Genomic DNA, 26982 nt, shown 5'->3' on the forward strand with positions numbered 1-26982 from the left:
CCCCACACCGCACTCAGTGCTCGCCAGCCCCCTTTGCCCACCACCATCCCTGTGCTCAGCCCCACGGCCGGCCCTACGGAGAGCTGCTGGGCCACAGGCTTGGGGCTGGCACTCATCTCTGTCCCCCCCCACCCCACAGGACCCAACAAGCCTGAATGCAGCACCCCCCCCGGGGCAGGGCGAGCCGCTCAGCAAACGCCTCTCCCGCTTGCTCCTCAAGAAGAGGGGAACTGCCCTAGCCCCGCTGTCACCTGGGGTTCCCCTGCCCTACCAGGGCTGACACCGGAGAGGCTCAGTGTCCCAGATGGGGTGAGCGGTGACAGCGCTGGCAGCAGCAGCTCCAGCGGGAGCGCTGCCCGCTCCGACAGCTGGAATAGTTGTGCCTAAGGAAAAGTGGCTTTGGCGATCATACTGCCCACGAACTTTGGGGTCGGCGTGGCCGCCTGCCGTGCCTGGGACTTCTTAGCCCCGAGGCCACCTCCTGGTGCAGCAGGCAGAGCCCTTGCCCACAACAAAGTGTTGAAAAAGGGCTCGAAAACGAGGGCAGCTGGGTGAGGAGAGCAGCCTGTGAGCGGCCTCGCGGGGATAAAATCCTGCTGCCTGCCCTCAACCCGCAGCAGAGACTGACCCCAGCAGCAAATCCTGGAGTGACCTGAGGGACTTTTGGGGGTGTTCAGCCTCGCTGCATGACCCACACGAGGGGCAAGGATGCCCCAAGGTGTGCTTTTAGCCCCTGCTCCCACAGTGGGGTGAGCTCCCTGTGTGGGGCACGGGCGGGTGGAGCCCAGCTGTGGGGTGGAGGCTCCCCCATCTCCCTGCAAGCCCGGGCGTGCTTCAAAGGCACCCGGCTGCCTCCTCCTCCTCCCCCCTTTTTCTGCACGTTGCCACCCAAAAGAGCAAATCCTCACCCTGTACCCATCCTCCTGCTCTGCCCCACCAAGGCTCTGCCTCGAGGTGCAGGGTGACATGAGGCTGGGGGGAAGGAAATCCCAGCCAAGACATTGATTTTATTTTTTAAGAATTAAAAAAAAAAAAAAAAAAAAGCAATGAACAAACAAACAAACAAAAAACCGACAACTTCCTGAAAACAGCTTCCTACCTCATAATTTCACAGAAATTAGCTTGGAAACGTTGTTTGCTCTCCCCCGCTCCCAATACCTGCTTCGGGCTCTGCCCTTTCCCCCCCCCCCGCAGCCCACCCTCCCGGGCCTAAGCATCACCAGCTCCTCCTGCTTGAGGGGGTCCAGGAAGGGGCTCTGCCCCTGCCCCATCCACCCACAGCAGTGGGGGCAAAGCTGAGCCCCCTTCTCCCCTCCAAGCCTGCCTCTGGGGTTCCCCCTGGGCTTGGACCCCCACCCTGAAGGTATCTGCTCCAGCAGCCCCCCGCAGAAGCTTGGCACTGGCATTTTCTGGGGGATGCAGAGTGGGCACCGCCTGCAAGCGTGGGTTCTGCGTTTTTGGGTACCGCTTATTCGGGTACCCCTTTTTGGTACCACGTTCCTGAGTACCTCTTTTTTAGGTACCTCTTTCCCACCTCCAGCATCGCCGGCGCAGCACAGCCCCAGGGCTCAGCCCAGAGGCTTCGCCCCTCCTGACAGCAGGATGCCTGTTGCCCCAGCACTAATGAGTTAATAAATTCATTTCTGACTAAGAAATTAGACCCTTAAGAAAAAAAACCACGAGCCCGTTTTTGCCCACCCCACCCCCCTTTCCCCGTGTCGCCCCCCAAAGTAACTGCGGTTCGTTTAGAGATCCTGGTGGCAGCGAGTGCCCTCCGTGCCAGCACCGGTGGCCATGGGCAGGGGTTGGGGACAGCCAGGTGGCGGTGGTGGCCGGCCTCTGGTGGGGCCTGGCAGCTGCAGGACGGGCTCAGGGCGCTAGTCCTTGGGCGGCTTCTTGCTGCGGGTGTTCCACATGCCGCGCTTGGAGTGGTAGTAGTGGTAAAAGTTCCTGAGACGTAAGCGCTCCACCTCCAGCCCGCTCTGAAGGACCCTGCAGCCGGACAGAGGGACAAACGCTCAGAGAAAAGGAGGGCACGGACACAGCTGGGGGCGCCCCAAAGCCAGGTCGTGGCCTTGGGAAGCCAAACATCCCCTCGGAGGTGGCTCGAAGGTGCAGGTGACGCAGCCTGCCCATGGGAAGGGCCCAAAGCAGAGCGGAGGCCAGCCATGCCCACGGGTTCAGGGGTCCCGGTGCCCCCATCCTCACCTGTCCAGGAGCTCCCAGTCCTCCCCGCCCCAACGGTCCCTGAACTCCTCCGTGTTCATCCCTCCGACGCGGTCGAAGTCTGACTTGTAGATGCCGAAGAGGCCAAAGCCATTGACCTCCCAGTAACCTGCGGGGGAGAGCAGCGGGACCCCCGCCCCACCAACCCATCACCCTCGGGTGCTCCCTACTGCCCGGTAAGCCCCAGCTGTGGGAGCACCCCATCCCAAGCCCCCCTTTCAGCCATCCCTTTCCACCCCGGGTCTGCCCCCATCACTGCCGCCTCCTGCTGTGGTTGGCTCACAGGGTGACACCACAGGTCTTGGAGCACCCTTGGGCTCAAAGCCCGTCTCACCAAAGCAGACCACACTCATCCTCTCGCATGACCGAGCACGGCTGTAACCCACACCCGACACCGCAGCGATCCTGGGGCACGCAGGGGGCATCGCTCACCGTTGGGCTCCCGCGGGGAGCTGCCGCAGCTCAGCCGCATGACGATGGGCGCGTAGGCCAGCTTCCCCTCCACGCAGTGCTTCCGGATGCTGTCCAGGATGTTGGCAGGGAAGTGGATGTGCAGGTCGCACAGGAACACGATGCTGTGCCCGTCCTGCAGGAGGGGACAAGACACGGCCACGAGGCTCGTGGACAAACAGCCCCAAGCCCCACCAGAAGCCACAAGCAAGGGGAGCAGTGGTTCCTACCCCCAGCTCACCTCGACCATGTCCACGCCAGCCTGCAGCCCGGCCGAGCGCTCAAAGTTGCCCATGCGCCGCAGGTACTGGTAGCTGGGGAGAGAGCCCGGGGCAGTCAGCGTTGGTGGTGGAAGGGGACACAAGAGAGAGGGACTGAGAATAGCAGCGAGGATTGGCCCTGTGAGCCTTGTGAGGACCACGGTGGGACGTGGATGGGGTTCAGGGGTCTTTGGGGTAGGTTACCGGGGCAGCTTGGCATCCTGCAGGGCTTTCTCGACATCCATGTCATCGCTGTCAAAGTCCACCAGGATGACGTTGAAGTTGGCGTCCTTCGTAGCCTCGTACAGACCGGCCATGTCCGAGATGAACTGCTGGACCCAGCGCGCTTGGTTCTTCACTGCCAGGCACAGCCACAGAAGTCTCTCAGACCTCGGGATCCCAGCAATGGAAGTCCCAAGAGCACGCCCAACCACACCAGCACCCCATCTCATGAGAGCAGACAACCTCAGCATCACTATGGACCTAGCTTCCTGAGACAGCCCTGCTCAGTGGTTGCCCAAGACCCCAGAAAAGATGCTCGGCCCTACCATAGTCATGGGGATGTCCCTACACCCCTCTGCCCAACGCAGAGCATGCTGCAAGCCACGGTTCATACCCTCTTGGCTGCCAGCACACCCTTGGGCCAGCCTGGAGGATGCAGTGGGCAGCAGGAACAAGACACCCTGAAGAGCCACGTCCTGCCGTCACCTACCAGGTACCACGAAGTGCACCATGATGTCCTGCTTCCAGCTGAGCTGCAGGGGCTGGCACAGGATGGGTTTGCCATACAAGACGCTCCAGGTGCTGGGCTGAGGCTCGGTGGCCCCCAGGGCCGGCCCCTCGGGGTTGGTCTCGGCACTGTTGTCCTGCTTGCCATGGTGCAGGAGGACATAGACGTACTCAGAGAGCCGCACCGTGCGCTGGCCCCGCTCCGCCAGCTCCAGCTCCAGCAGGTAGCGGTTCCCTCGGGCCGTGTCCCGGCGCTTCTCCACGTTGACAATCCTCAGAAGGGTGTAGATGCTGCAGGGAGAGGAGAAGCAGCTGAAGCCACCACTGCCACGAGCTCTGCGTCCCGTGCTTGAGGGGCTGGGCTGAACCTGGTATCACCTAACCACCTTCCACAACTCAGTAACGTGTCTGTCCACGTGGGAAGCAGTGGGTATTGTTTACCTGGACTTCAGCAACAAATTTGATGCTGTTTCCCACAGCCTTCTACGTGACAAACTGCCAAAACATAGACTGGATAGGTGGGCTGTAAGATGGGCCAGCAGGTTGCACTCAGAGGATGCTGAGCAATGACTTGTTAAGGCTAAAGAACCTGAGGAAAGTCTGAAGGGGTTGGGTCTGTTCACCCTGGGGAAGAAGAGGCTCGGAGGGGACCTCATCACAGTATTCCAGTTCTTGAAGGGCAGCTACGAGGAGGACCGAGGCTCTCTCTTCCCTAGGAGCCACATCAAGACAAGGTACAGCAGGCACAAGCTGCACCAGGAGAGGTTCTGTCTTGATATAAGCCAATTTTTTTTACAGTGAGAACAACCACACGCTGGAACAACCTGCCCAGGGACATGGTAGCATCCCCACCACCGGAGGTTTTCAAGATGTGACTGGAAAAGGTGTCAGGCAATCTCGTCTAGGCTCCTTTTTCCCTCCCCAGAGGTTGGGTCTGATGATCTTCCAAGGTCCCTTCCAACCTCTATGATTCTAACCCATCGTCGGGATCCCCCGGTCACAAAAAGCCAAAGGGGGCAAAACGGCAGGTCCCCCCACCTCCCGCCCGCACCCTGCTGCCTCCCTACCCGCCATTCTTCTCGTTGAGCTTCTCCATGTACTGGGCCACCACGTCGACCACCTCGCTCTCGCTCAGCTGCAGGTTGCCCGAGACGTTGCAGCGCAGGTCGTTCCAGTCGGAGCGCAGGAGCTCAAAGTCCACCGAGCTGACGCTGAACGTCCTCTGCCAGTTGATGGAGTCCTCCAGCCAGCTCTGCGGCAGCTCTGCCGTCTCGTAGCTGTAGTCCGAGACCTCCTCCTCTTCCTCTTCCTCCTGGCCCTTTCCCTCCTGCTGGGACACCGTCAGCTCCGACATCTTCAGAAAGGATGTCACCCTCGTCCCCACCTCAGAGGAGTTGTAATCGGTGGTGGCAGCCACCCTGCCCGGGGCAGCAGTCGCGTCCTCGTGGGTCTCCTGGCTGAAGATCCCCTCGGCCCCCAGTTCTTCCCATTTGTTCACCCGCTCCCACCTCCTGCTTCCCATCCACGTGCTCTTCCTCCTGGCCGTGTCTCTTTCTTTGGAGATGTTGCTCAAGAGCCAAGGCGTCCGGTGGCCAGTGACGGCTCGGAGCTTGCTGGAGGTGATGGGATGCCTCTGAGGGGTCCTGGAGTGAAGGTGCACTTTCTTCAGAGGCTTTGGGTAAAGGAAGATGCTGGGGAAGGCAGGCTCCTGGGCAGGGGTTTTGCGCTTGCCCATCTGCAGCCTGGTCACGTACACCTTCTCCTGGGTTTTCCGGTTTTTTTTGTCCTTCTTGGGCGCCACAGGCTTGTTGGGACCCGGTGTTTTGGCTCTGCCACCAAAGATGGGAACAGAGAAGTGGGGTTGGAGGCTCAGGGCCCCAGCATGCTTGGAGGATGCCAGCAGCCCTAGCTCATCTTCCTTGCCCTCGCTGGGCTCCTGGGGTAGCCACTGGAGCATCCTCCCGTTGACTCGCTCCTGCACGGGTCCCGTACCCCCATAGCCATGGGGACCCTCCAGGGTGGCTGCGGGGCTGGGGGTAGCCAGGGGCACGCTCCACCTTCCCATGCCCGCCTTGTCCTGCACCTGGTCCTGCTCGCGGCGAAAGCTGTAGTACTCCAGCTCGTCCCCATAATCCCTGGTGATCGGCAGGATCTCCTTCTTTTTGGCTCTGGTTACCAGCTCGAGGTTTTTCTTGGCTTCAGGAGGTGGGTCGGTAGGCTCAGGGCTGTCTGCTCCATCCTCCTCCTCCTCCTCGTCCTCAAGAAAATCTAGGGAGCAAAGCCAGAGGTAAATACCCGGAGGGTTCAGGCCATTCTGAGCACGATGGCTCAAGACAAGCAGGCAAAGCGTGTCTCCCTAAGGAGGATAAACCTGAAAACTGCCCCGAGGTGAGGGAGACTGAGGTGGCAGGTGCTGAGTGATGCACGCCAAGAACAGGGGTGAGAGACTCTGCTAATTAACCCCTCCAAACCTCAGCTAATTAACCCCTCCAAATCCTGGCACTACTCCCATTTCACCTGGGAGCAAACCGAGCCTGCACCAAGAGCAGGGCAGGCTCTGAAAAAAACTGGCTTCTCCCCAGGAATCCCTGCCTGCACAGGCATCCCCAAGGTCCACACCGGGCCCGGCTCGGAGACACCAAGCCGATGGTCAATCAAGCCTGGGTGACACTAATAACAGCTCGCTCGGAGAGGAGAGGCAGAGCAATCAGACAATTAAACAGCGGGCTTGCAGGACAAGAGAGGGAAAAACCACACCGGTCTCCTCTTACAGATGCTGCAGCCACAGCTGCTTTCAGCCTGGGAGATGCGGCTTCAAAAAGCGGGGAGGGTGAATCCCCGAGCCCCCAGCGGCAGCACATCACCAGAGGCATCCCAACACGCTGCCTCTCGCAGCGGGTGGGCCGGTGGGTCAGGATGCCAGGTCCTCAGCCCCATGCCAAGCTGCTGAGAGATGCCCGAAAGCTGCCAGCGGGCAGGCATGACTCACTGTCTGGGCTGAGGAAGAGAAACGCTCGCTGGCGTGGGTCCTCCTCTTCCTCATCCATCTTCATGTACTTATAAAAACCAAACCTGGGAGACGGAGATGAAAGATGAGGTCCTGCAGATAAGGGAGGGGTGCTCGCGGGCAGGCGGCCGCGTGCTGCCTCGCACACACACACACACACGGGTGCACGGGGGAACGTCCCCAGCCACAGCCCGACTCTGGGCTGGGAGCTGGGACCCCAAACCCAGCCCAAGAGCCCACGAGATGGGGTAGGAGCCAGCCTGGAGGTGGCCCTTTGCTGGGGACAGGGTTTGGGGTCGTGCCTCGGCACTTACTTCTCCAGGTAGAGCGGGGACTCCCGATAGAAGCACTTGTTCTCAGTCTCCATGTGAGTGAGGCGCGTGAAGTCGTTGGGGTACACAAACGAGAGGTAGACCTGGGGAGCCGAGCACACGGCCGTCACCCCTGCACAGGGTGGGCTCACTCTGAGGACGTGGGGGACGGGTGGGGGGCACCCCAACAGCCAGGAGACCTCAGCTCCAGCCCAGCACCACAAACACACCGTGGGGTGCTCATCTCAGGCCCCCTCGGGTCAAGAGGGGGAAGCTCAGCCTGACCCTCCAGCCGGGGATGGCTCCTGGAGTTTAACCAGGTGGACACGGCCCTGCCAAGCCAACCCCCAAAACAAGGGCAGGAGCTTTGGCAGGTGTCCCATGGGAGTGTGACCCCGTTCCTCCCGCAGGCGTCGTGGGGAGACACTTACAAATTGCAGGCCCTGGTAGCGGGCGATGGGGAAGTCCTTCACCACGTAGGTGGGGCTGTAGGCACAGGGCACCAGCACGTTCTCCACTCGGGATGGCTCTATCGCAGGGGCTGAAGAGAGGCAGCTGCAGCTCAGCCCCAGCCTGTGCTCTTCCAACCCTGCAGACCCCTCCCACGTTACAGTTTGTAGCCCAGACGGTCCCAAATCACCCCCTGTAGAGCTGTCCTTCACCCTCAAGACGGGCAGAAGGCAGGGAAGATGCTCTAGGTACTTGGGGCAGCCAGTTCCTGCCTTTTTCGTTGAATCACAGGATGGTTTGGGTTGGAAGGGACCTAAGAAGTCACAGAGCAGTGCACGGACCTGGTCCCAGGCACTTACTGAGGAAGAAGGTGTCCCTGGGGTCGGGCTTCAGCATGTCAGCCCCGTGCTCGTCCTGCTGGGCCTCCCAGAGGTAGCTCCCGCTGTGGCTGGCCAGGGACTGCGGGATGTGCTCCACGTGGTTCATCTTCAGGGACGACTCGTCTGCGGGGAGCGAGGGCAGAGGCTGGACCCCACAGGCACCCACCACAGGGCTCACCCTCCAGCCTCCGAGCACCGTCCCACCTTCCCTAGGGAGCCGGGAGCATCCCCCAGGGCGGCACGTCCCAGCCTCTGCCCCCATCCCACCTGGAGGGCTCAGGGGATTGGGGATTCCCCCTCCTGCCCCCATTTGTTCACCCAGGACACGGTGTGGGAGATGGGTCTTGGGGGAGAGGGGAGCCCTGGGGAACCCCATGACTGTGGGGGGAAGCTGGCTGAGCCCCACCAGCAGGGACACAAGGGACGTGCCCCCCCCAAAAGGAGACGCGCACACACGCGTGCTCTGTGACCCCAAATTGATGGTGGTCCTTCCTGAGAACAGCACGTCCCACAGATTCCCAGCTCCTGCGGAGCCGATGAGCCTGCACCAGCGCAAAGCCAGCTCCTTCATCCTTCTCGCAGGCTTGCAGACCCTGTGACTAATCAGCCTGATAATTACTGACATCAGCTGATGACACGGAGGGACAGGGTACGGCTGATCTCAGCCGGGAGCCCCAGCTCTGATTACAGCATCGCTCGCCACAAACACAAGGGATGGCAGCACTCTGAGGCTTCAGCTCCCAAGGACACGGGAATGAAGCCACGAGCGCTGTTGCCCTTCAAGCTGCAGGTAAACACAACATGAGCTTGTTTTTGCCCTTTCTTCTATTTAAGGCTTCATGCGACACGTCGTCCTTGGCTATTAAGCAGCCCCCAGAGTGCCCAAGGGGAGGTCACCGTGCTCTGGTCACCTCGGTCCCACGCAGAGCTGCCTGTCCCTAGCACCCAAGGGCACCCTGCGAGGCAACGGGCATGTTCAGAAGCCAGCAGCACCACAACCGCAGCCTTTTGCTGTGGAGTGTGGGGAGATGAGGGACACATCGCCTCGCATCGACAGACCCAGGGCTCCCCGTACGTCCCCATGCAGCAAACTGAGGGGCTGCAGCCCCTGGCAAAGGCTGGAGCAAGGGAAGGGGAAAAGCTTTTGGAGGAACCTCAAGGAGAGGCATCTCCCACGTGGCTTGGCTTTTCCCTGGGATGCTGCTGGGCTCCAAAGGGAGCTCAGAGGCAGGAGCATGCCAGCACTGACGGACAGTGGCTGGGAAGCATTTATCTGAGCCTCATCCATCTCCTGGGCACTGGCATTGGCGGCTCAGCCCCCTCCATCCCTCTTCTCCCCACTGATCCCTGTGTGCTGCCCGTCCTGTTGCCTCACCAAAAACCTTCGAGGGCATGTTTGATGACCGGCTCTCAAGCACGGTGAGTGCAGGACCCATTTATCAAACGCTTTCTTGCTGCCAGGCCGGGAAGGGGCAGGAAGCAGAAGATCTATAGATTTAATTAACCCCCCCCTCCATCCATCCCCGCCTAGACGACAGCTCCTCATAACTCAGGGCTGGGCCGAGGAGCTGAGCTCCTTGCCGAGGAACCAGGTCTCTTTAGGAGGGTGGAGGCTGAGGTGCAGCAGCCACAGGAGCTGCGTTTCCATGGCGTGTCACCTCCAACATCCCGTTTCTGGGAGGGCCACAGAGCGATGGGGTGCCCGGGGAGATCCCGGGTGGTCCTTACCTGTGTACAGAGAGATGTAGGAGGAGTCGATCACCTCGAACTTCAAGCTGGGAAGGAAAACTCGCCACTAGGAAAAGAAGGACAGGGAGGATCAGTGGGAGGATGGGTCCTCACCCACCCTCAGCTCCCGGGAATTCTTCTGCATTGTTCCCAGCCCCAACCCTGCAGGGGTGGAAGGAGAGGTAGGGCTCTACCTCTGGACCTACACAGGTCCAGACCCATCTCCTGCCTTAACACAAGGCGGTCTGGGCTTATTCCCTGGGTGGCTGGAGAGGACAAGGCTCCCAGAGGTGAGACAGAGGGGCTCATGCTACCTCCTGGCTGTGACTGCCACATATCCCAGTTATTTGTGTTTTTTTCCAGGCCAGGCAGGACAGATCCAGCCCTGCTTCAGCAGCAGCTTCCTCACCAGCATCAACAACATCACAGGGGCAGCACAAACGTGGGCAGTGCCTTGGCAGGGCAGGGACAATGTCAAGGATCAAGACCGTGACCAAAGCCCTAAAATACACCAAGCCCCAAAACACATTCTCCTTCCTCTGTGTCTCCCCAGGGCTGCAAAATGCCGGTGGTGAGGACCACAACCCACACCAGCCACTGCAGGAAACCAGCACAGACCAAAGCGGGTCACGAAGCAACCCACTGCAAATTCCTGCTGCTTTCTTCATGACTCATTTCAGTGCAGCTTAAGCTGATTTGGGGCACTTCAAGTTTGCATTGACTTACGAGGGTCTTCCCAGCTGCCTGCACCGATGTGACTACATGTTAAAAGCATGCCTTCGGATGGATGCGAGCCTTTGTCCAGACAAGCCTTTAAGCACCCCCAGGGAGAGATGCATTAGGGTCCTTTTTGTTGTTGTTTCTTCGCAACCATCTGCGAGGCTTCCCTCCCTCCAGCAAAAAAATGCCTTCCCCCCCCCCCCATTTGTTTTTCACATCAGAAATCCAGATCTTATCAGTGCTGGATGCACTGGGACCGGAGCCCTCGGAGGGTGAGGTTGAGAGACGGGGAGGAGAGAGGCGAGGAAGGGGAGTTGTCAGCCTCTCTCCGATGCTTTGCTGGTACAAGTCTGACAGCAGTGATTAATGGCTGTTTGGGAGAAAGGAAACCCTGGCGAAAGAGCCAACATCTTCCCCTCCCAATAAAAAAAAAAAATGCCCGAGCTCTTGAGATGTACGCTTCAGGGCTGCACAGGCAAGGCAGGCAAGTTCAGATTTGAAGCTCCTGGTATCTCCGAATGGAGGGGGGGGAGAAAAAAGGGACCCAAGGTAACAAGGTGGGCTGACAGCTCGAGGTGACAGTCACAGACAGTGCTGGCTTGGACCTGTGGCTGTCCTGATCTTACCCACAGTCTGGGCTCCCCCAGAAAGGGACCCTTCCTCCTTTTCCAGCCCAATTCTCTTCTGCACAGAGCGAGAGGGAAGGGGCGGGGATGGGACTGGCTGTGCAGCGCTGGTATCTGACCACCACTGCAGCCCAGAGCAGAGTCACTCTGTTAGCATCCATTACAGGAGGTCCAGGAGCACACATGAGGGATGACGGGGTCTTTAGGTCCCTAAGGGCTATCGACACGCAAGGATCAGACAAGCTGGGAGAAAAGCATGCTGTGTAGGAACCTCCCAGGTGAGCGAGTCCCAGCTCTGCTCCTAACCAAGGGGAAATCCTGGCTTTGCTTAGGGATAAAGCACTTGAAGGCACGCCAAAAGCCCCATTAATGGCTTTGACAACACAATGAAATAAACCTGGGAGGAGGAGCACAGGGAGCATTTACTCACCCCAACCTCCACGTGGTCCGAACCCCGGTCGTCTTGCTTATGGAGCAGCTCGAAGTAGTAGCGCCTGGACGACATGAGGCTGCGTAAGAAGAGAAAAGGCTGCTTAGGAAATATGCTGCTACTGCTTCCAGCGTGATGGGGAGCCCCTGGACCCTCGGGGCCAGAGGAGCTCTTTGGACACTGCCTCTGCCTTGCTCACGTGTGGCTAAACTTTTTGGGGTGGGGAGAAAGGCACCGTGAGCAGGATATCTGTTGCCCAACTCGACTGTGGAGAAACCTTATAAGAACTCCTGGTCCCCACCTCATAGTGCCCAACACCTCTGAGCCCCAGGATAGTGTTGTTTTTTTGGGGGTTGGCTGTGGAGGAAGAGCTGGTCAGGGTCAGGGTGCAGCTTACCGCAGAGGCTTGGAGACCTGCGAGCTGAACTTGGTGAACTCCCCCGGGGCCGTCCACTCGGTGCCCAGCTGGGGGAGGAAAACGGAGCGTGTGAGAACGGCTGGGCCAAGCAGGCACGGGCCCAGATTCAGACAGGCAGCAAGGAGCAATCCTCCGCCTCCACCAGGCACTGTGCCACGCTGCAGAAAAGCTCCTGAGGCAGGAGGACAGAGGGCTCGACCCCAGGGTCCCATTTTCCCCCCGGCACGTGGCACTCCTGGCACAGGAGCTTGCCATCAGCCATGATCAGCAAGATCCCAAAAGCACGCAGGTGTGAGGACAGACCACAGGGTGTCCAGTTTACCAAGAAAATCCAGGAGCAGACAATCCCCTATCCTGGGACATGAGCTTTGGTAGCTACAACTAAGATGTGACCAAGGAGCAGATGCTCCTTCAGAAGCCAAATTGAGCCTGGCCAGGGGCAGAGATGGGAGGTCTGGCCTGGCTGAGACGGCCTGGCATTTCCCAGGAGGATGAAGCAGCAGGAGAAGCCGCCTCTGGCAAAGTCACCCACAGACTCTGCTCGCTCCTTTTAAGAGCTGCTGCAGCAGAGGGGCTCATCGAAGGGAGATTTTGTGGTGGGGACGGTGCCTATGCGTTTGAGACACCGTTAACTGAGTACTGGGGATCCCCACAGCGCAGTCAGGCAGGATATTAGCATGCTGGAAATGAGAGGCACCCCAAGGGAGGAGATGCCCTCAGCAGGAGCTGGAATATCCCTAGTGTGAGCTAACCCCGAGGATGACGGTGCGTACCTTGCCCACAAAAGCAGCCAGCCGGGAGTTGGATGGGCTCTCGTCAGAGCTGAGCCAGAACTCCGAGTTGTCATCTGATGCCACAGAAAACTGGAAATCCCCTGGGGAGAGCAGAGGAGAGGGTCACCACGGAGGGATACAGCAGTCCTGGCGGCCTGGGCTGGGTGGCTGAAGGAGACAGCTTCTCCTTGTGACCCAGGGAAACAGAGGGATGGATGGGCAGAGGCAACAGGCTGCCCCAGACCCCACGCTGTGCTCTCCTGGGTGGGACCAGGGCTTTGTCTCCATTCAAAACAACCACAGAAAAAGATCTTTGTCCCAAAGGGGCAAGCCAGGGGATTTGGAACTGTCTTCTGTCCTCTCCTTCTGTCCTTATGTGGTCCAAGAAGGGGGCAGGAGGCAGCTTCTCCACATCGCAGCAGGGGGAGAAGAGGCCGAGCTCCATCACTCACCATCCTTGAAAGGGTGGATGTAGCCAAAAATCCTCAGCCCGTAGTTCTTCCACTTGGGCGACACGGCCAGCTTCTTTACTGTGGTGCGGGTCTGGGGACGCAAAAGCACCCACGGTTCATGCCTTGCACCAACACCACCCGCCCCTTGTCCTCCTGGGGTCTCATATCCCTAAAACCAGAGGGGACACGGCGGTCCCATCGCCACCCAGATCCCTCCATCTTGGCTCTGGAGCTCGGCTGGCTCCAACGGGAACGACCTGCCTGAACAGGACCCAAAACCTGCAAGCTAAGGTCTCGGGGAAGGGCCAAGCTCACAGCAAGGGGAGATGAAGCAGCAGCCAGAGAGGGATGAGCAACCCCCCCCCCACACACACACACCCTTGGGTCTGGGACTCACGTGGGGAAAGAGCGGAAAATGGAGGTTCTTCCTCAGGTGTCTCACAGCTCCTCCGCACCAGTCCTCGAAGACGTGCAGGTTTGCCTTCCCTTTGTACTGCGGGAGGAGAGTGCCAGGGAAGAGGGGGGGAGGTAAGCGGGGCACCTCCCCTGGACAGCATCAGGGAAGGCTGAAATGTGGACGCCCAAGGGCCATCGCCCACGCTAACAACCAAGAGAAAGGCTGATCCCCATCCCTGTGCCAGCCCTGTGGTCACAGCGCCAAATCCCAGCAGATAATCCTCCTCCTGCTGCTGCTGCGAGGGCCTCCTTTGGCTCCCAGGCAGGCTCATACAAGGGCTGATTCCCTTATGGGTATGGCAGCAAAAGCCCAGCCCCGTCATCACCCATCCCACTGGCACCACAAGGCTGGGTGGAGGGGACCACGCGATGCTCCCACATCCCTGGACAGCAGGGTTGTGGCTGTGCTTCCCCTCCACCACCACCTCCTGCTCGCATACCTGTTCATCCCAGGGCAAAGCCTGCTTGGTCAGGTTGAGTTTGGGGTGCCTGGTGGCTCGGTCGGACCACGAGCCCCTGGAAAGCCAGCCATCCAAATCCTGTCCGTCCTGCCAAGGAAGCAGGAGAGGGAGGTGAGAGATGCAAGGCATTGGGGCCAGCCTGCTGCAGAAGACCCCCCTACACATAAATGTCTCATTTGGGATGTCAAGTGTTTCCAAACCAAGGGGGAAAGCTTTCCGGGATAAATGCAAAGGAAAGCAGGGCACCCCAGCACAGAAAAATATTGGCAAGGTGTCCCAGGGAGCAGAGCTTCAAAAACGTTCCAGCTAAACTCATTTCCCATCCTCTGTCAAAATTGCTCCTGCTCCTAAACAGCACGCTTTCTGCTCATCCAAAACACTTGGCCGGTCCTACAGGCTCCTGGAAAGGGAGCATTTGGGGCTTTGTTTCCAACAGAGCAGAAGCCTGGGCAATAACGCAACCTGTGCGTCTGCGCCTCCCTGCTCCCCTCTTCCTTTAAGGGGGATTAGGTGAATCCCATCACTCGCATCTCATAATTTAGAAGGGATTAGGGGAACAGCTACTTGCCGAAAAAGTGGCACAGAGCAGCCGTGTGCTTTTGGAGCTTCCCCTGCACTAACACCGGCAGAGGCCAGAGCAAGCAGGTGAGCCCAAGACAAGGAAGGATGGGAAGGGATGAGCGACATGGGGTCGAAACGTCACCCTTCAGCCCCTGGGCCCTCCGAGCCAGGACACGCTGTGTGGTCACTCCGAGGCTGCCTGACCCCAGATGACTCACAGTCCCCCGTGGACTTGGACGGGGAAGGAAAGACAGTGCCATCCCCCCAAAAAGAGGAGCCAAGCGTCCCCAAAAGCAGCAGCGAGCCCGCTGCAGAACCGCAGTGTCGGCAAAGCCCAGCCCGTTAAGATGTGCAGCGCCAAGGAAATAATTAGCAAACTTTGCCTAAATGAGCTCATTACCATCCCGGAGGAGGGGAGCGATGCCCTTGGAAGGCATTATTAGGGAGGAGGCGTAATTGTGCTCCCTGGGAAAGCCAGGATGCAATTACAGAGCAGCCTCACCAGAACACCCCAGCATCGGGGCCAGGCTGCCCTGCACGCGAGGACAAGGAAAACAGCAAAATAAATAAATAAATAAAAGACCAAAACTAAAGGATCGGTGGTGCCAACAGCAAGATCCACACTGAAGCCTGGCACACGCTTGGAGTGCAGTGGGAGTAAAGTTTCCCATCTTTGTTTTTAAGCTGCAGCTGTTGCTCTGGATTCAGGGAGCCTCTTGGATGCCTCTCCAGGCAGCCAACCTGCTCCGAAGCATCTTTGCCACGCAGCGAAGGGCTGCTCTTTTGGTAAGCAACAGGGCTTGCTGTCCCCATCCCAAGAGCCACAACAGGACCAGGGCTGCCCGCCTGGGGCCCCCGAGCAGGAGGAAGGCAGGCAGGAGGCTGAGCAGTGTGACAAGAAGGCAGCAGCAGGCAGAGAGCATCCTCCAGGGGGGAGAAACGCAGGGAGAGCCTGCAGCGAGAGGAGGGGAGGGATGCTGGCATCTCCTCCAAGGGCCCTTGCGATGGCAGGTGCAGAGTGAAAAGCACTGGGGGGAGCACGGCTCACTGTCACCATTCTCACTGTCAGTTCCCACTGACAGGAAGCATAACCCTCATTCTTAAAAAAGGGAAAGAAGGAAGACCCAGTGAGCTACAGGACCGCCAGGCTCACCCTCTGTGCCTGGCAAGATCATGGAGAAGATCCTCCTGGAAACTACGCTAAGGAACAGGGAAAATAAGGAGATGACAGCCCACGTGGCTTCACTAAGGGCAGATCATGCCTGACAAAGCTGGTGTCCTCTCCATCCTCAGGCCCACTCCAGACTCAGAGCCCCCTGCTCTACTTGGCCAGGTGTTGAGCCGGGGACTCGGGCCAGGGATCTCGGCTGGTCCCACCCCACCTCAGACACGTTATGGCTCCCGTTACCACCTGCTCCTCCTCGCGGCTCTCGCTGGAGTCCTCGGCCTTCCCCCGCCGTGCCGATGCCTGGGGCGATGCCGGCCGCCTGCCGGGGTCCGTCACCTCGCCCAGCCGCTCACCATCTGCAACACCAACAGGGAACCGGTGAGCGGGACCACGGCCACCCCCTCATCACAGATCCCTCTGGCATCCTTCGCCCTGAGAGGCTGTGGATGCCCCATCCCATCCCTGCAGGTGCTCATGGACAGGTTGGACAAGGCCCTGGGCAACCTGATCTAGTGGGTGGCATCCCTCTGCCCACGGCAGGGGGTTGGAACTGGGTGATCTTTGGGGTCCCTTCCAACCAGAGCCATTCTACGACCCCATCACCACAAGATGCTCCTGGGCCTTTCCTGGAGCCACCTCCTGGTCCCGGGGCAGGGATGGACGGGGTGACAGTGAGGCAGGTTCTGGCTGCAATTCCCTTTGTTGCATTTGTCCTAAGCAGCTTGCGGTGGCTCGCCAGCATCAGGTTTAATTACTCCTCTCACAGCCCTTTGACGTAAGAGACGGGATAAGCTCCCGCAGGACCTCGGCTGTCTGTCCAGCGCTGGGGACAGCGCTGAGCTCTGCCATGAATTAAACTCAATCCAAGCATGGCGTGGAAACTAAAATCGCAGAATATCCTGAGGTGGAAGGTACCCACGAGGATCGTCAAGGCCAAACCCTGACTCCACACAAGGCAACCAAAGAGTCAAGCCATCTAGGAGCACTGCCCGAATGCTTCTTGAACACCAGCACGCCCGGGGCCTCGACCACGTCCATGGTCCACTCTCTCAGTGAAGACCCTTTTCCTAATACCCAATCGAAACCTCCTCTGATGTAGCTTCAAGCAATCCCCTCGCATCCCACCACCAGAGAAAAGAGGTCAGCGCCCTCTGACATGGCGAGCAGCCAGGGGGTCTCCTCTTCTCCAAGCTGAACCAAACAAGCATCCTCAGCTGCTCCTTGTAAGCCGTGCCCTCTGGGCCTTTCACCACCTCTGCTGCCCTCCTTTGGGCACTCTGATATTTTTATACCCTTCTCACATCATGGAGCCCCAAACTTCACGCAGCCTGTACGTGAATCCTGGGTGGGATGCTCCCATCTACCCAGCTCTCTCTGTAGGGCCTCCCTACCCTCAAGGGAACCAACAGCTCTTCTTAATTTAGCATCATCTGCAAATTTACTTAGTTTAGGACTCAACCCACGTCCCAGAGCTCTGATGTAACCAGAGAGAAACCAGCCCAGCCTGCCCCATGGGCTGTGCATGGGACAAGGACAGGTCCCAGCCCTCCTCCCGCTGGTCCCCAGCTGTCCTGGGGCATCCCACACCTCTGAGCTCACCATGCTGACCCCCTTTCCCCCCCAAAAAAGTCTCTCCAAATATATCTTCCTGCCCACCAACACCAAGCTAAAGGGGAAGAAGGGATCCTACACCCACTGAGGGAGCTCGGGGACCCACTGCAGATGGCTTCGTTACTGGGTGCTGAGATAATTAGTGCCAGCCTACAGGCTCCCCTCTGCAGCTTGCACTGATCTTCCTCGGCTGCCAGGGAGGGTTCGCATTAAAACGCCCTCGCTTCGCAGTGTGAAAATAATCTGCTTCCCCCAGAATAACAGAGCAGACTTGAAAACTGCATTAGCTATCTCTGGGAGGGGCGGCAAACCCCCTTCGCTCACCACAACAGATGGATGCCTGCAAAACTTTTAAACAAGCATGGAGGACCCCGAAACCAGCACGGCAGCCCCCCTGATGACCACAGTGGGGTCCCCCCCTTACCAACCACCCCGCACCCCAGTGAGAAACCCCCTGCGGGAGCCCAAAATGCCACGAGCAGTGACGGGTCCCCACGGACAGCAGGAGGAGTGGGGCAGGGGGCACCGAGATGCCCCCCACTCTCCATCCCCTCGTCTGGCAGCCCTGGGGGGCTCGTCCCTACCCGATGCCATTAGCATTCAGGCGGCCGCGCAGCCCACGTCTCCTTGGAGATGGCGGCACAAATCCCGTCCCCAGCGCAGCGCGGGAACAGGAAATTAAGCTCTAAAGCCCCCTTATTCTGCTCTCAGCCATTATTCAGCCCTGGCAGCCTTGGCTTTCTCCTGGCAGCTCCCTGCCTCCCTCCCACGTCTTTAGACATACATCATTCCTCCCGCGACCCCATCGAGGCTGAGATGGGGAGCGTCGCGGGGGGAAACGTGACCGGCTCCAGCTCTGCAGACCCTCCCCGTTCCCATACATCCTCTCTGGGAAGACCTGAGCCAGCAGCATCCCAGGCCACAGGACACGGAGGCATGTGGCTGTGCCCTTCCGTTCGCTGCACGGATGCTGCCCCCAGTTTTGGGTCTGGTATACAGGGTATTGGGGAAATTGGAGCAAGGTTAGCAGAAATGCACGCAGTGAAAGAGGAGTCACCACATGGAGGCAGGCACCTGCCTCTACCCCACGCAAAGCAGAGTCTGATATGCAAAAATTCAATTTTGGCCATGCAAAACCAGCCAGGGTGAGGTCGTCACCTCTCCCAGCAAGACAGCCGTGGAGCAGGAGGTGCCACTGCCCCTACATCCCCCAGCCTTACGGTCCTCTATGGGAACACCACAGCAAGAGATGTTCTTGCCAATGAATTCACTCATATCCCAGCCCTGCCACTACAGATTCATTAGGGCTGGGTTAATTGTGCCTGCGTGCTTTCAGCAAAACCCTCTCTTCTCAGCAGGGATAGGGAGGCAAGCGTGTGCTCGGAGAGGTGGCCGCATCCCAGGAGGAGGAAAAGCGCCAGCAAAGCCATGTAAAAAGGTTTCCGTGACAATGTTTGTTCTTCTGCAATTCAAATACTGGGTAGGAAAGTCAAGGACAGGCTTTGGCCCAAAAAAGAAGTGCTAATCAGCCTGGCTGCAGCATGTGGGAGCTGAAAATGAGCACCCCCCCTTGAGAAAGGGAGGGAAAGGCCAGCACCTCGTACCGGCCAGCATCGGGTTGGGAAGGAAAAGGCAGCCCGAGATGAAGCCCATCAGCACTGGAGCGAAGGTCTGTCCCCGGTGGACGAGCCAGACCTCTGGTTTTCCACGACCGCAGCCACACAAACCCGCTCCGTGCCGCTCCGGCCAGCCGGGACCGCGGCGCACAGAGGCCCTTTCAGGCTGCAAATTCCTGCCTTCCTCTTCCCCTCCTGCTCCGCCGGCGGCACGCGGCTGGCTCGCCCCGAACACAGCCCCTTTCTTCAGGCAGGCTCCGGAGCTGGGATTTCTCCTGCCGCCTTGGTTCGAGGCCAACTCTGCCAGCTCGGGGGGAGATGCCCTTCGGTGATGCTTCCTCCCTAATCGTTCCCAAGGCGGTGCTGAGAGCTCGCTCCGCTCTTGCCCACCCAGAGGAGTCCCCGGGGATAAATGCAAAGCCAGCAAGGCGAGCTCCCTATCCCCAAACCCAGCAAGCCAAACTCCCCGTACCCCCCCCTCCAGCTCTTCCCGTGTCCGTCACCCAGATGGGAGATGCTGAAAAGGGTTCGCAACCAGGCACACGCCACCCCACTGGATGTAAAATCAGGGATGGATGTAAAACCCTCCCCACCTCCTCTCCAGCCCCAGCCAGGCTCGTGCAAGCCGTCTCCCTCCTCCCAGTGCCCTGCTGTCATTATCAGCATCCCCAGGCAACGCCACGAAAGAACAGAAGAGCAGCCCTGGCCTCCAAAGCAGAGGGTGCTGGAAGCCCAGCCCCGAAGAGGGGACAAAGGCACTGGCGAGCCTCATTGTTCGGCTGCTGGCCCCACTCCGCAGCAAAGCCCAGAGGCAGCAGCGAGGATAAAAGGCTCCTAGGAGATGCTGCTGTATGGGGAGGAGCAGCGCCTCTCCTCTCCCTTCCCCACAGCAAACCCAGACAGGGCACTGCTAGCAAGATGAAAAGCGATGCACCCCAGCACCAAACTTCCAAGCACATCAACCAGGTGGGATTTGGGGCACAAATGGGTGATTTGCCATCACGTTCCCCCCAAGCCTTTGCCTGGTTGCTCCTCTCGCTGCTCGACCTCTCCTAGCAAGGTGCTGGTGAAGATGCAGTTGAGGTGTTTGGGGCCAGGGAGAGCTGGGAAACAAGGACAGTCAAGCAAGATATTGAATTTGCACTGAAGCCCCCCCCAAAATCTTGTGCTAAAAACAGAGCACAATTTGTAAATGCCACCACAGAGCCTCCAGGGTTTGGTTTCCCAGGCTGCACAGCACCTACAGGGGGGCACAGGGGGATTTGGGGTTTGGTTGCCCCCCAGAAAGCCAGCAGCACTAGCGGTGGAGGCTGCTGCAGGATGTTTCAGCTGCCCCGATGAGCAAACCATGAGCAGAGCGATGCAAACGGGGATGGAGAGATGTTGCTGGGTGCTCCCAACCGAGAAATCTCCCCAAAGGCAAGCATCTGCTCTTGTCTTCCTCTTTCTGCCGAACTGGAGATGCTAAAGCAAGCTGGATCTTGCTCCAGGCCAACCACCAGCAGCCCCTCCGCCATCTGCCCCCGAAATATCGGCAGACCAGGCTGCACCAGTTGCAAAACCATCCCGGTGTCTTCAGACCTGCATCCTTACAGCCCGACCCTCCTGGCAAAGAGATGCACAGGGGCAGCAGCTCAACTCACGCACAAAAACGTGTGGAACATCAGGATGGAGATGTAACAACCCCATCAAAGCCCAGCCCTGCGGTCTAACCAAGGCTACAGATGGAGTTTTACTGCTTACAGAAACCCAAGCCCTGGGTTTGCTGCTCCTTGGCATCCCAAAGCTGCTCCCAGCACACCGGTGATGGGGTGAGATGCAGGAGCATCTGCTGAGGGCCAGGTTTTGGATACACTCAGTACCTGACCTCCCATCTTTTGAGGCTGAAACCCCTCGATGAGATCTGCGCACATCCTTTTCTCCTCCAGAGGCTCTGTGCTGACCTCAGGATTTTTGGGGTGCTTTTGAGCTCCCCGAGCTCAGGAAGGGACAGGCACAAAGCTCTCCCAGCCCCGTCACCCCTCTCCAGAGGGAGCCTGGCCGCCCCGAGGTGCCATCCCAGCGGATAATTGCCGACAGCTCGGTGCTCACTGCCGTCATGCAGCCTCTGAGTCAGCAGCCAGCAGCGCGAACTTCCCCCGCCGACGGGCTGCCGAGCAGTTACAATCGGGGGTCAATACTGCAAACACCTCCCAAGGCCACAAAAAACATCAGTGCATCTGTCCACCAGGTCGGGACGAGGCAGGGGACCACATGTGGCATCCCGAGGAGGGACACGGACCAGTGGCCGGGCGGGGATATTTCCCCTGACACCGCTGCTCCCGGGGGCTTTGCTCGTGCCACGAGAGATTGTAAGGGGCTGGACCTGCACCACCTTCCTCTGCTGATCGGTGGCTTCCTGGAGCCCGCCAGACTCCAAAACATCAACGCCTCAAACAGGCAGCCCCACATCCCCCTGCTTGGCCCCAAATCCTTCTGGGCACCCAGAGCTCCCCAGCTCCCACCTCCCTGCACCCCTGTCGGTCTCCAGCCTCCCGTTTCATTTCGTTTGGCCAGCGCCTGTGTTATGTCCTCCCCCAGGAACTTCCAGCAGCCTTGGGTGCTTTTGAACCTTTCCTTTGTTTTTAAATTAAATTTGAGAGGGCACAGAGGGGGCTGCCAGGCTGGTGGCCAGGCTGGGGACACAGTGGCTTCCCCACATCCCGCAGCGGGGCTGGGGGCAGACACAGAGGAGATGGATGGTGACCCCTGCATCGCCAGCCCCACAGCAAAAGGAGACTTCAAACGAAGCCCAGAGGTGAACAAAACAGCAAGAAATTCATTTTTAGCAAAAGCCCACATTAAAGAGACTGAGAAGTATTTTTTATTGCAGTTCTTTAAGTTCTTTTTTTTCCTCCAGTTTTTTTAAAAGGACTCAAGCTGTTGGAAGAGGTGATGCACCTCCCCTGCTGTGCAAAGCGGTGCTGGGGAGGACCAGGACTCTGCAGAGCTACAGGGATTCTCCAACAGTGCTCCAGCACCCGCTGCATCACGTCCCAACCCAGCTGGGCACCAGGCACCAGTTCCTCCCCCCCCCTCATTTGGGGTCTCACCTGCTAAGGGTACCCGCACCGGGGACCCTTTGGAGGATATCCTTTATATATATATATATATCTCCTTTAAAGGATCCTTTAGTGGATAAAAGGCACCCTAAAGGAGCATCACCAGTCACAGCTCAGGATGCAGAGGGGATGCTGAGCCCCCTGTCCCTGACAGCTTTGGGGTTTCTGCTGAGGCAAGAGCCATAAACATGAGCTCTTGGGCCCCTCCCAGACATCACAAAGGGGAAGCAAGAGGACAGTTTGGATAAATTAGGTGCAGCCCATCATTTCACTTAATTACCAAGCCTTGCAGTCATCCCCACCCCGTTTTAAGGAGCAGCTCAGCGCTCACCCAGGGCAGAGATGCCAGGACGGCTCAGAGCCGCGCTGCCACGTTTCCGAGCCACACGCCAGCTCGTCTTCCAGCCCCAAAGCCCCGAGACAGCCCCGGTCTCCCAAGGACAGGGCTCACTTGTCTGCCTGCCTCTTCCTCCTCCCCTTGCAGCAGCTCTTGGCAGGACAGGAGTGGTTACAAAGAGCCGATTCAGGGCAGTGGGGCCGCGATGAGGAGGGAAAGGGCTCCATGGGGGAGGCCCAGGGGATAACACGGAGGGGAAGACAGCGGCTCTGGGGACAGCAGCTGCCATCCGCAGCGCTCAGCCTCCCCGCAAGCACCGCTGCCCTTCCGCAAGGGCGACCGAGCCTTTTCAAAGGGCTCTTTCTAATCCTCTCCCCTACCTGCACCTCTGAAGAAAGGAATAAAGCCGCCCAGCTTCACAAGCGTGCCAGCTTTCCAATTAAAAAAAAAAAAGCACATGAACCAAGGAGATGTGCTCGGGACGCTGCACGTCAGCCCAAATTCACTCCTTCCTGCTGTCCCTAGGGGAACAGCCGAGGACGGGACACAGGGTGCGCAGGCAGTGATGCCGACAGCTCCTCCCGGAGACGTGCCGTGCTCCCCGCTTCAGCGTTTTGGATGGAGGTGGGAATTGCTCCAGCATCCAGCAGGGTCCGAGAAGGTTCAGGGCAGCTTGGCAGCTCGTGAGGTTCAGCAAGGCCAAGTGCAAGGTCCCGCAGCACTGCACCCAGCCCTTGCCAGCACAAGAGGGATGGAGTTTTCAGAGCAAGCTGGAACACCTCCTCGATGAAAAGGGGCTGAGAGAGCCGGGCATGCTCAGCCTGGTAAAGGGAAGGCTCCGGGGAGACCTCATTGCAGCCTTTCCATACTTAAAGGGGGCTCTTAAGAAAGATGGATAGGATGAGGGTTTTAAATTGTAGATTTAGATTGGAGGTAAGAAAGAAATCCTTCACTCTGAGGGTGGTGAGGCACTGAGCAGGCTGTCCCGAGGAGTTTTAGGTGCCCCATCGTTGGAAGAGCTCAAAGCTGGGTTGGACAGGGCTGCGGGCAACCTGGTCTGGTGGAAGGTGTCCCTGCCTACAGCGTGGGGGCTGGACTAGCAGGTCTTTAAGGTCCCTTCCAGCCCAAAACACTGCGATTTATGATCTCAGCACCCCCCAAACCAGCACCGCCTCTGCTCACAGCATTTTAGGGAGTTCTCCGGGCCACCCCGCATGCCAGCAGCTCTCCACACACACACACAGCAGCCAGCATCTCACCCCACAAAAAGCCTTGCTAGGTTTTGCTCCCTGTTTTGGCTTTGGATAGAGCCATCACCCTCCTCCAACAAACATCCCACACCTGTTGCAGGACCCTTCTGAAATCAGGACCCCAGCACATCTGCTGCTCCTTCAGCACCAGCAAGAGCCCTGTGTGTGCAGTCGCTGCTCCAGCGAGGTGGCAGCCAGGGAGCAGGACCAGCCAAGCACCCCTGCTAAGAGCTATTTTAAATGTCTACTGTAATTTTTTTTTGTCTGTTCTTCCCCTTTTTTCATTTTTTTTCCTTTCCACCTGGCATGCAAGCATTTCCACCCTATTGACTCGGTGCGGTTTCCAGCCGGGAGAACACTGTAATGGTCTCATTATTTCAGATGAGGAATCTGTGTGTTAAATTAGGCAGAGAAGGGTAATTATCTACTTGTGGGAGATAAGGAGAAGGGGGGTATTTTTTATCAGGGACATGATGCCAGCATGGTTCCCAGCTAAGTCCCCAACCACGCTACCCCAGCTCCTTGTGTGAGTGCCTGCCAGGCCACTGGACCCCACAAACCTCCCAAAACCGCCCCCTCTCATGCACAGACCCCCTCCATGCACACCTCTTGGCCTGGCCCACCCCTGCCTTGCCCCCAACAGAGGTGCCAGGAAGACTCAGGCCCCGCACCTTCAGCTTCCAGAAAGCCCGTGGGCTCGGTGCCACTTGCCTTACCAAGTAATTAACCCTTCCAAGCACCTCCTGCTGGCTGACACAAGCCAGGCAGCATCCTCTGAGCCAGGCTGAGAGGTCTTGGACACACTTTGGTTCTCTCAGGCACAGCTCCCCAGCCACCTCTCCCACTCCAGGGACAAGCGTCCCCCAAATCCCCAAGGGCTCTGGGGCTGGCGACACCTCTAAGCTTAGAACAGGTACCAACCATGCCAAAAGCTGTTTTTCCCCCAGCTTTCAGGCAGCCACATCCCCAGATGCTGGGTCTGAATCTCCACCACGTACGCCACGGCATGGAACAAGCCCACAGCCCAGCAGAAAGCACCAGAGCACCATCCTCACCCAGCACCTCCAAACCCATTTCTCCTTACATGGCCCTACGAGCGTTCCCCCCGCTGCAGTCCCCAGGCTCTTTTTCCCCCACCTTTCTCCCCCAAAATGAGGATCCCACCGGCAGCTCGTCTTTTCAGCTGCAGCATGACCGCAGGGCTTTCTGCCAGGAGCCAGAGCACGGCGATGCATCTCGCTGGTACAGCAAACAGCATCCCCTCACCCCCCGAGCACCATAACGGACCAGCTGGGATGCAGGGGAGAGCAGGAGCAGGCACCCACCGGGTTCAGCACCCTAAAACACAGCCAGGGAACGTGCTTTTGCTCTGAGCATCCTCCTCAGAGAGAAGGGAAACCTCACCCAGAGGGACTACAATGGACAGACAGCTGGGCTTGCCATCCCGCACCATCTGCCAGTCCCAAAAGAGGACTTTTTCTGCCCTAAAAGATATCGGGCAGCCTCTTTGGGGTTAGACTTCTGTAATTTGGGGGTTTCCCAATAAGCATGATCCTGCAGCGGAAAAAAAGAAAACAAGCAGCGCGCCCTGCAAGTGCTCCTCAGAGATGATGCCCAAGCACATCTCATTTCCTGCTCCTCTTATTGGCGTTACCCTGATTGCACCGGTGGGGCTTGAAAATCTGCAGGATCATGCTGCTCCTGCGGTCGGAAACTTTGGGGTTAGCAGCTGAGAGACTTCACCAGCCTTAACCTGCTCAGAAGAGTCGTTTCTCCCCCCTACAAGCACCAACTCCTTATTCCTTTCCCATGATTTTAGGGCACAAAGCACTAAAAAATAAAAAAGATGGGAGACAGGTTCTCCCTGCAAGCCCATCGGAAACGTTTCAAACTCAAGTTTCAGCCCACCTGGCAAATATTTTGTGCACTTTCACACCAGGCAAACAGCCCAACGAGGCCTGCAAGGCAGAAAGCCGGGGATCCATCAGCATGAAGCCCCTCGCCTGGCCGCTCCCCTGGGGCTAAGCTTTTGGGGGAGCACAGCACCAGGCCCTCAGGGCTGGCCGTGCTGCAGCCTCCCACATCCCTTCCCAGGTGGAAGGGGGGTTTGGGGGTTTCTGGGGGGGTCCCCATGGAGGGGATAGAGATGCTTCGGGGCCAGGGACCTGCACCGCCGCCTGGGTGCCCCCGGGTTTATGGACGGCTTTCTTTTGTTAGCACGGAGAAGAAGCAAACGGCTGGGAAAAGAGGTGTGAAACCCTCAAAAGGAAATAAAGGAGTAACAAAATTTAATAATGATAATAATAAATAATAATGATAAAAAGATAAATAATAACAATAAATAATAATAATAGCCCCGAGGGCTTCTCGGCTCCCTCCCGAGGGCGTGGGGCTATGGATGGAGGTGACACCGCCTGTAGGGGAAATGTGGGATGGATGGGGCAAGGGCGGAGATACCGGGAGGAGGAATCAACGCCCACCGGGGGGTCCCAGTGATCCCAAGGGAGGGGTCCCGGGAGACGGGGGGGGTTACCTCTGCCGTAGGCGAAGGGGATGCGTAGGGCCCGCCCCTGGCGCACCAGGCTGATGTGGAGGTAGGTGAACCAGACGGCGAAGGTGAGTAGCGCCAGCAGCAGCAGCAGCTTCAGCTGCTTGCGGATCTTCTTCACCGGGAGCCGCGGCATCACCGCCCGCCGCCGCCGCCGCTGCCGCCCCCCCCTCCTCCTCCTTCTCCTCCTCCTCCCACCGGTGTCGCCCCCCCCGCCAGCCGCCCACCTCCCCCAGCCCCCCGCCGCCGCCTAGCCCCGGCCCCTCGGGCCCCCGGCCGCCACGAGGGGCCGGCAGCGGGGCAGGGGCGGCGGCGGCGGGGCTCGGCAGCCCCCGGCCCCCCCGGAGCATCTCCGCCGCCCCGTGGCGCCGGGACCGGCGGGCGGGGGATGAATGGGGCGGCCGTGGGAACGCTGGGAGGGGGGCGCCGCGGATGAGCGACGGCGCCGCCGGCCAATCGCAGCCCACGCGGCCCGCGGCTCGGCCAATGGGCGAGGAGATGGGGCGGGGGGTGGGGGGCCCGGGGAGAGGCCATGGGGGGACGGGGGGAGGCGGCTTAGCCGTGCCTGGCCCTGGCACCGCGCGGGGAGGGGGGGGGGGGGCGATAGTGGGAAAGGGAGACGGAGCTGAGGGGAGTTGGGGATCGGGATGGGGGCTGCGGCTGGACGGACGGACCCCCGGGGGTCGCGGATCCCCCCCCGCCGTGGGGTGGTACGGCCTGCGCGGTCTGCGGAGGGGCGGGGGCGGGGGAAGGAATAGTGGGATGGCCGGGACACAGGCACCAGCCCCAGCCCGCCCGCATCTCATTCCATCTCTGTCCCCATCCCATTCCCGTCCCCATCCCCATCCCATCCCCATCTGCGTCCATCTCTGTTCCCATCCCCATCCTTGTCCCAGCCCCAGCCCCGCGCGGT

At 59.1% G+C, this 26982-nt stretch overlaps 1 protein-coding gene across 1 annotated transcript; it reads right to left on the reverse strand.

Annotated features, from left to right (window-relative positions):
- Positions 1–987: 987 nt before the first annotated feature.
- LOC118157424 (N-acetyl-beta-glucosaminyl-glycoprotein 4-beta-N-acetylgalactosaminyltransferase 1-like) lies at positions 988–26312 on the reverse strand. The gene is made up of 20 exons (XM_035311727.1): positions 26055–26312; positions 15850–15962; positions 13857–13964; positions 13358–13453; positions 12961–13051; positions 12509–12609; positions 11715–11782; positions 11318–11396; positions 9542–9608; positions 7793–7936; positions 7415–7524; positions 6987–7087; positions 6655–6737; positions 4733–5933; positions 3649–3956; positions 3141–3294; positions 2918–2990; positions 2659–2812; positions 2209–2335; positions 988–1992 (listed from the first exon to the last, which is right to left on the reverse strand). Exons 1-20 carry the CDS (start codon positions 26203–26205, stop codon positions 1878–1880), a joined length of 3444 nt encoding a protein of 1147 aa, XP_035167618.1. The 5' UTR covers positions 26206–26312; the 3' UTR covers positions 988–1877.
- Between the last annotated feature and the right edge of the window lie 670 nt (positions 26313–26982).

The sequence above is a fragment of the Oxyura jamaicensis genome (genome assembly GCF_011077185.1).
Source record: "Oxyura jamaicensis isolate SHBP4307 breed ruddy duck chromosome 5 unlocalized genomic scaffold, BPBGC_Ojam_1.0 oxy5_random_OJ106705, whole genome shotgun sequence".
NCBI classification, from domain to species: Eukaryota; Metazoa; Chordata; class Aves; order Anseriformes; family Anatidae; genus Oxyura; species Oxyura jamaicensis.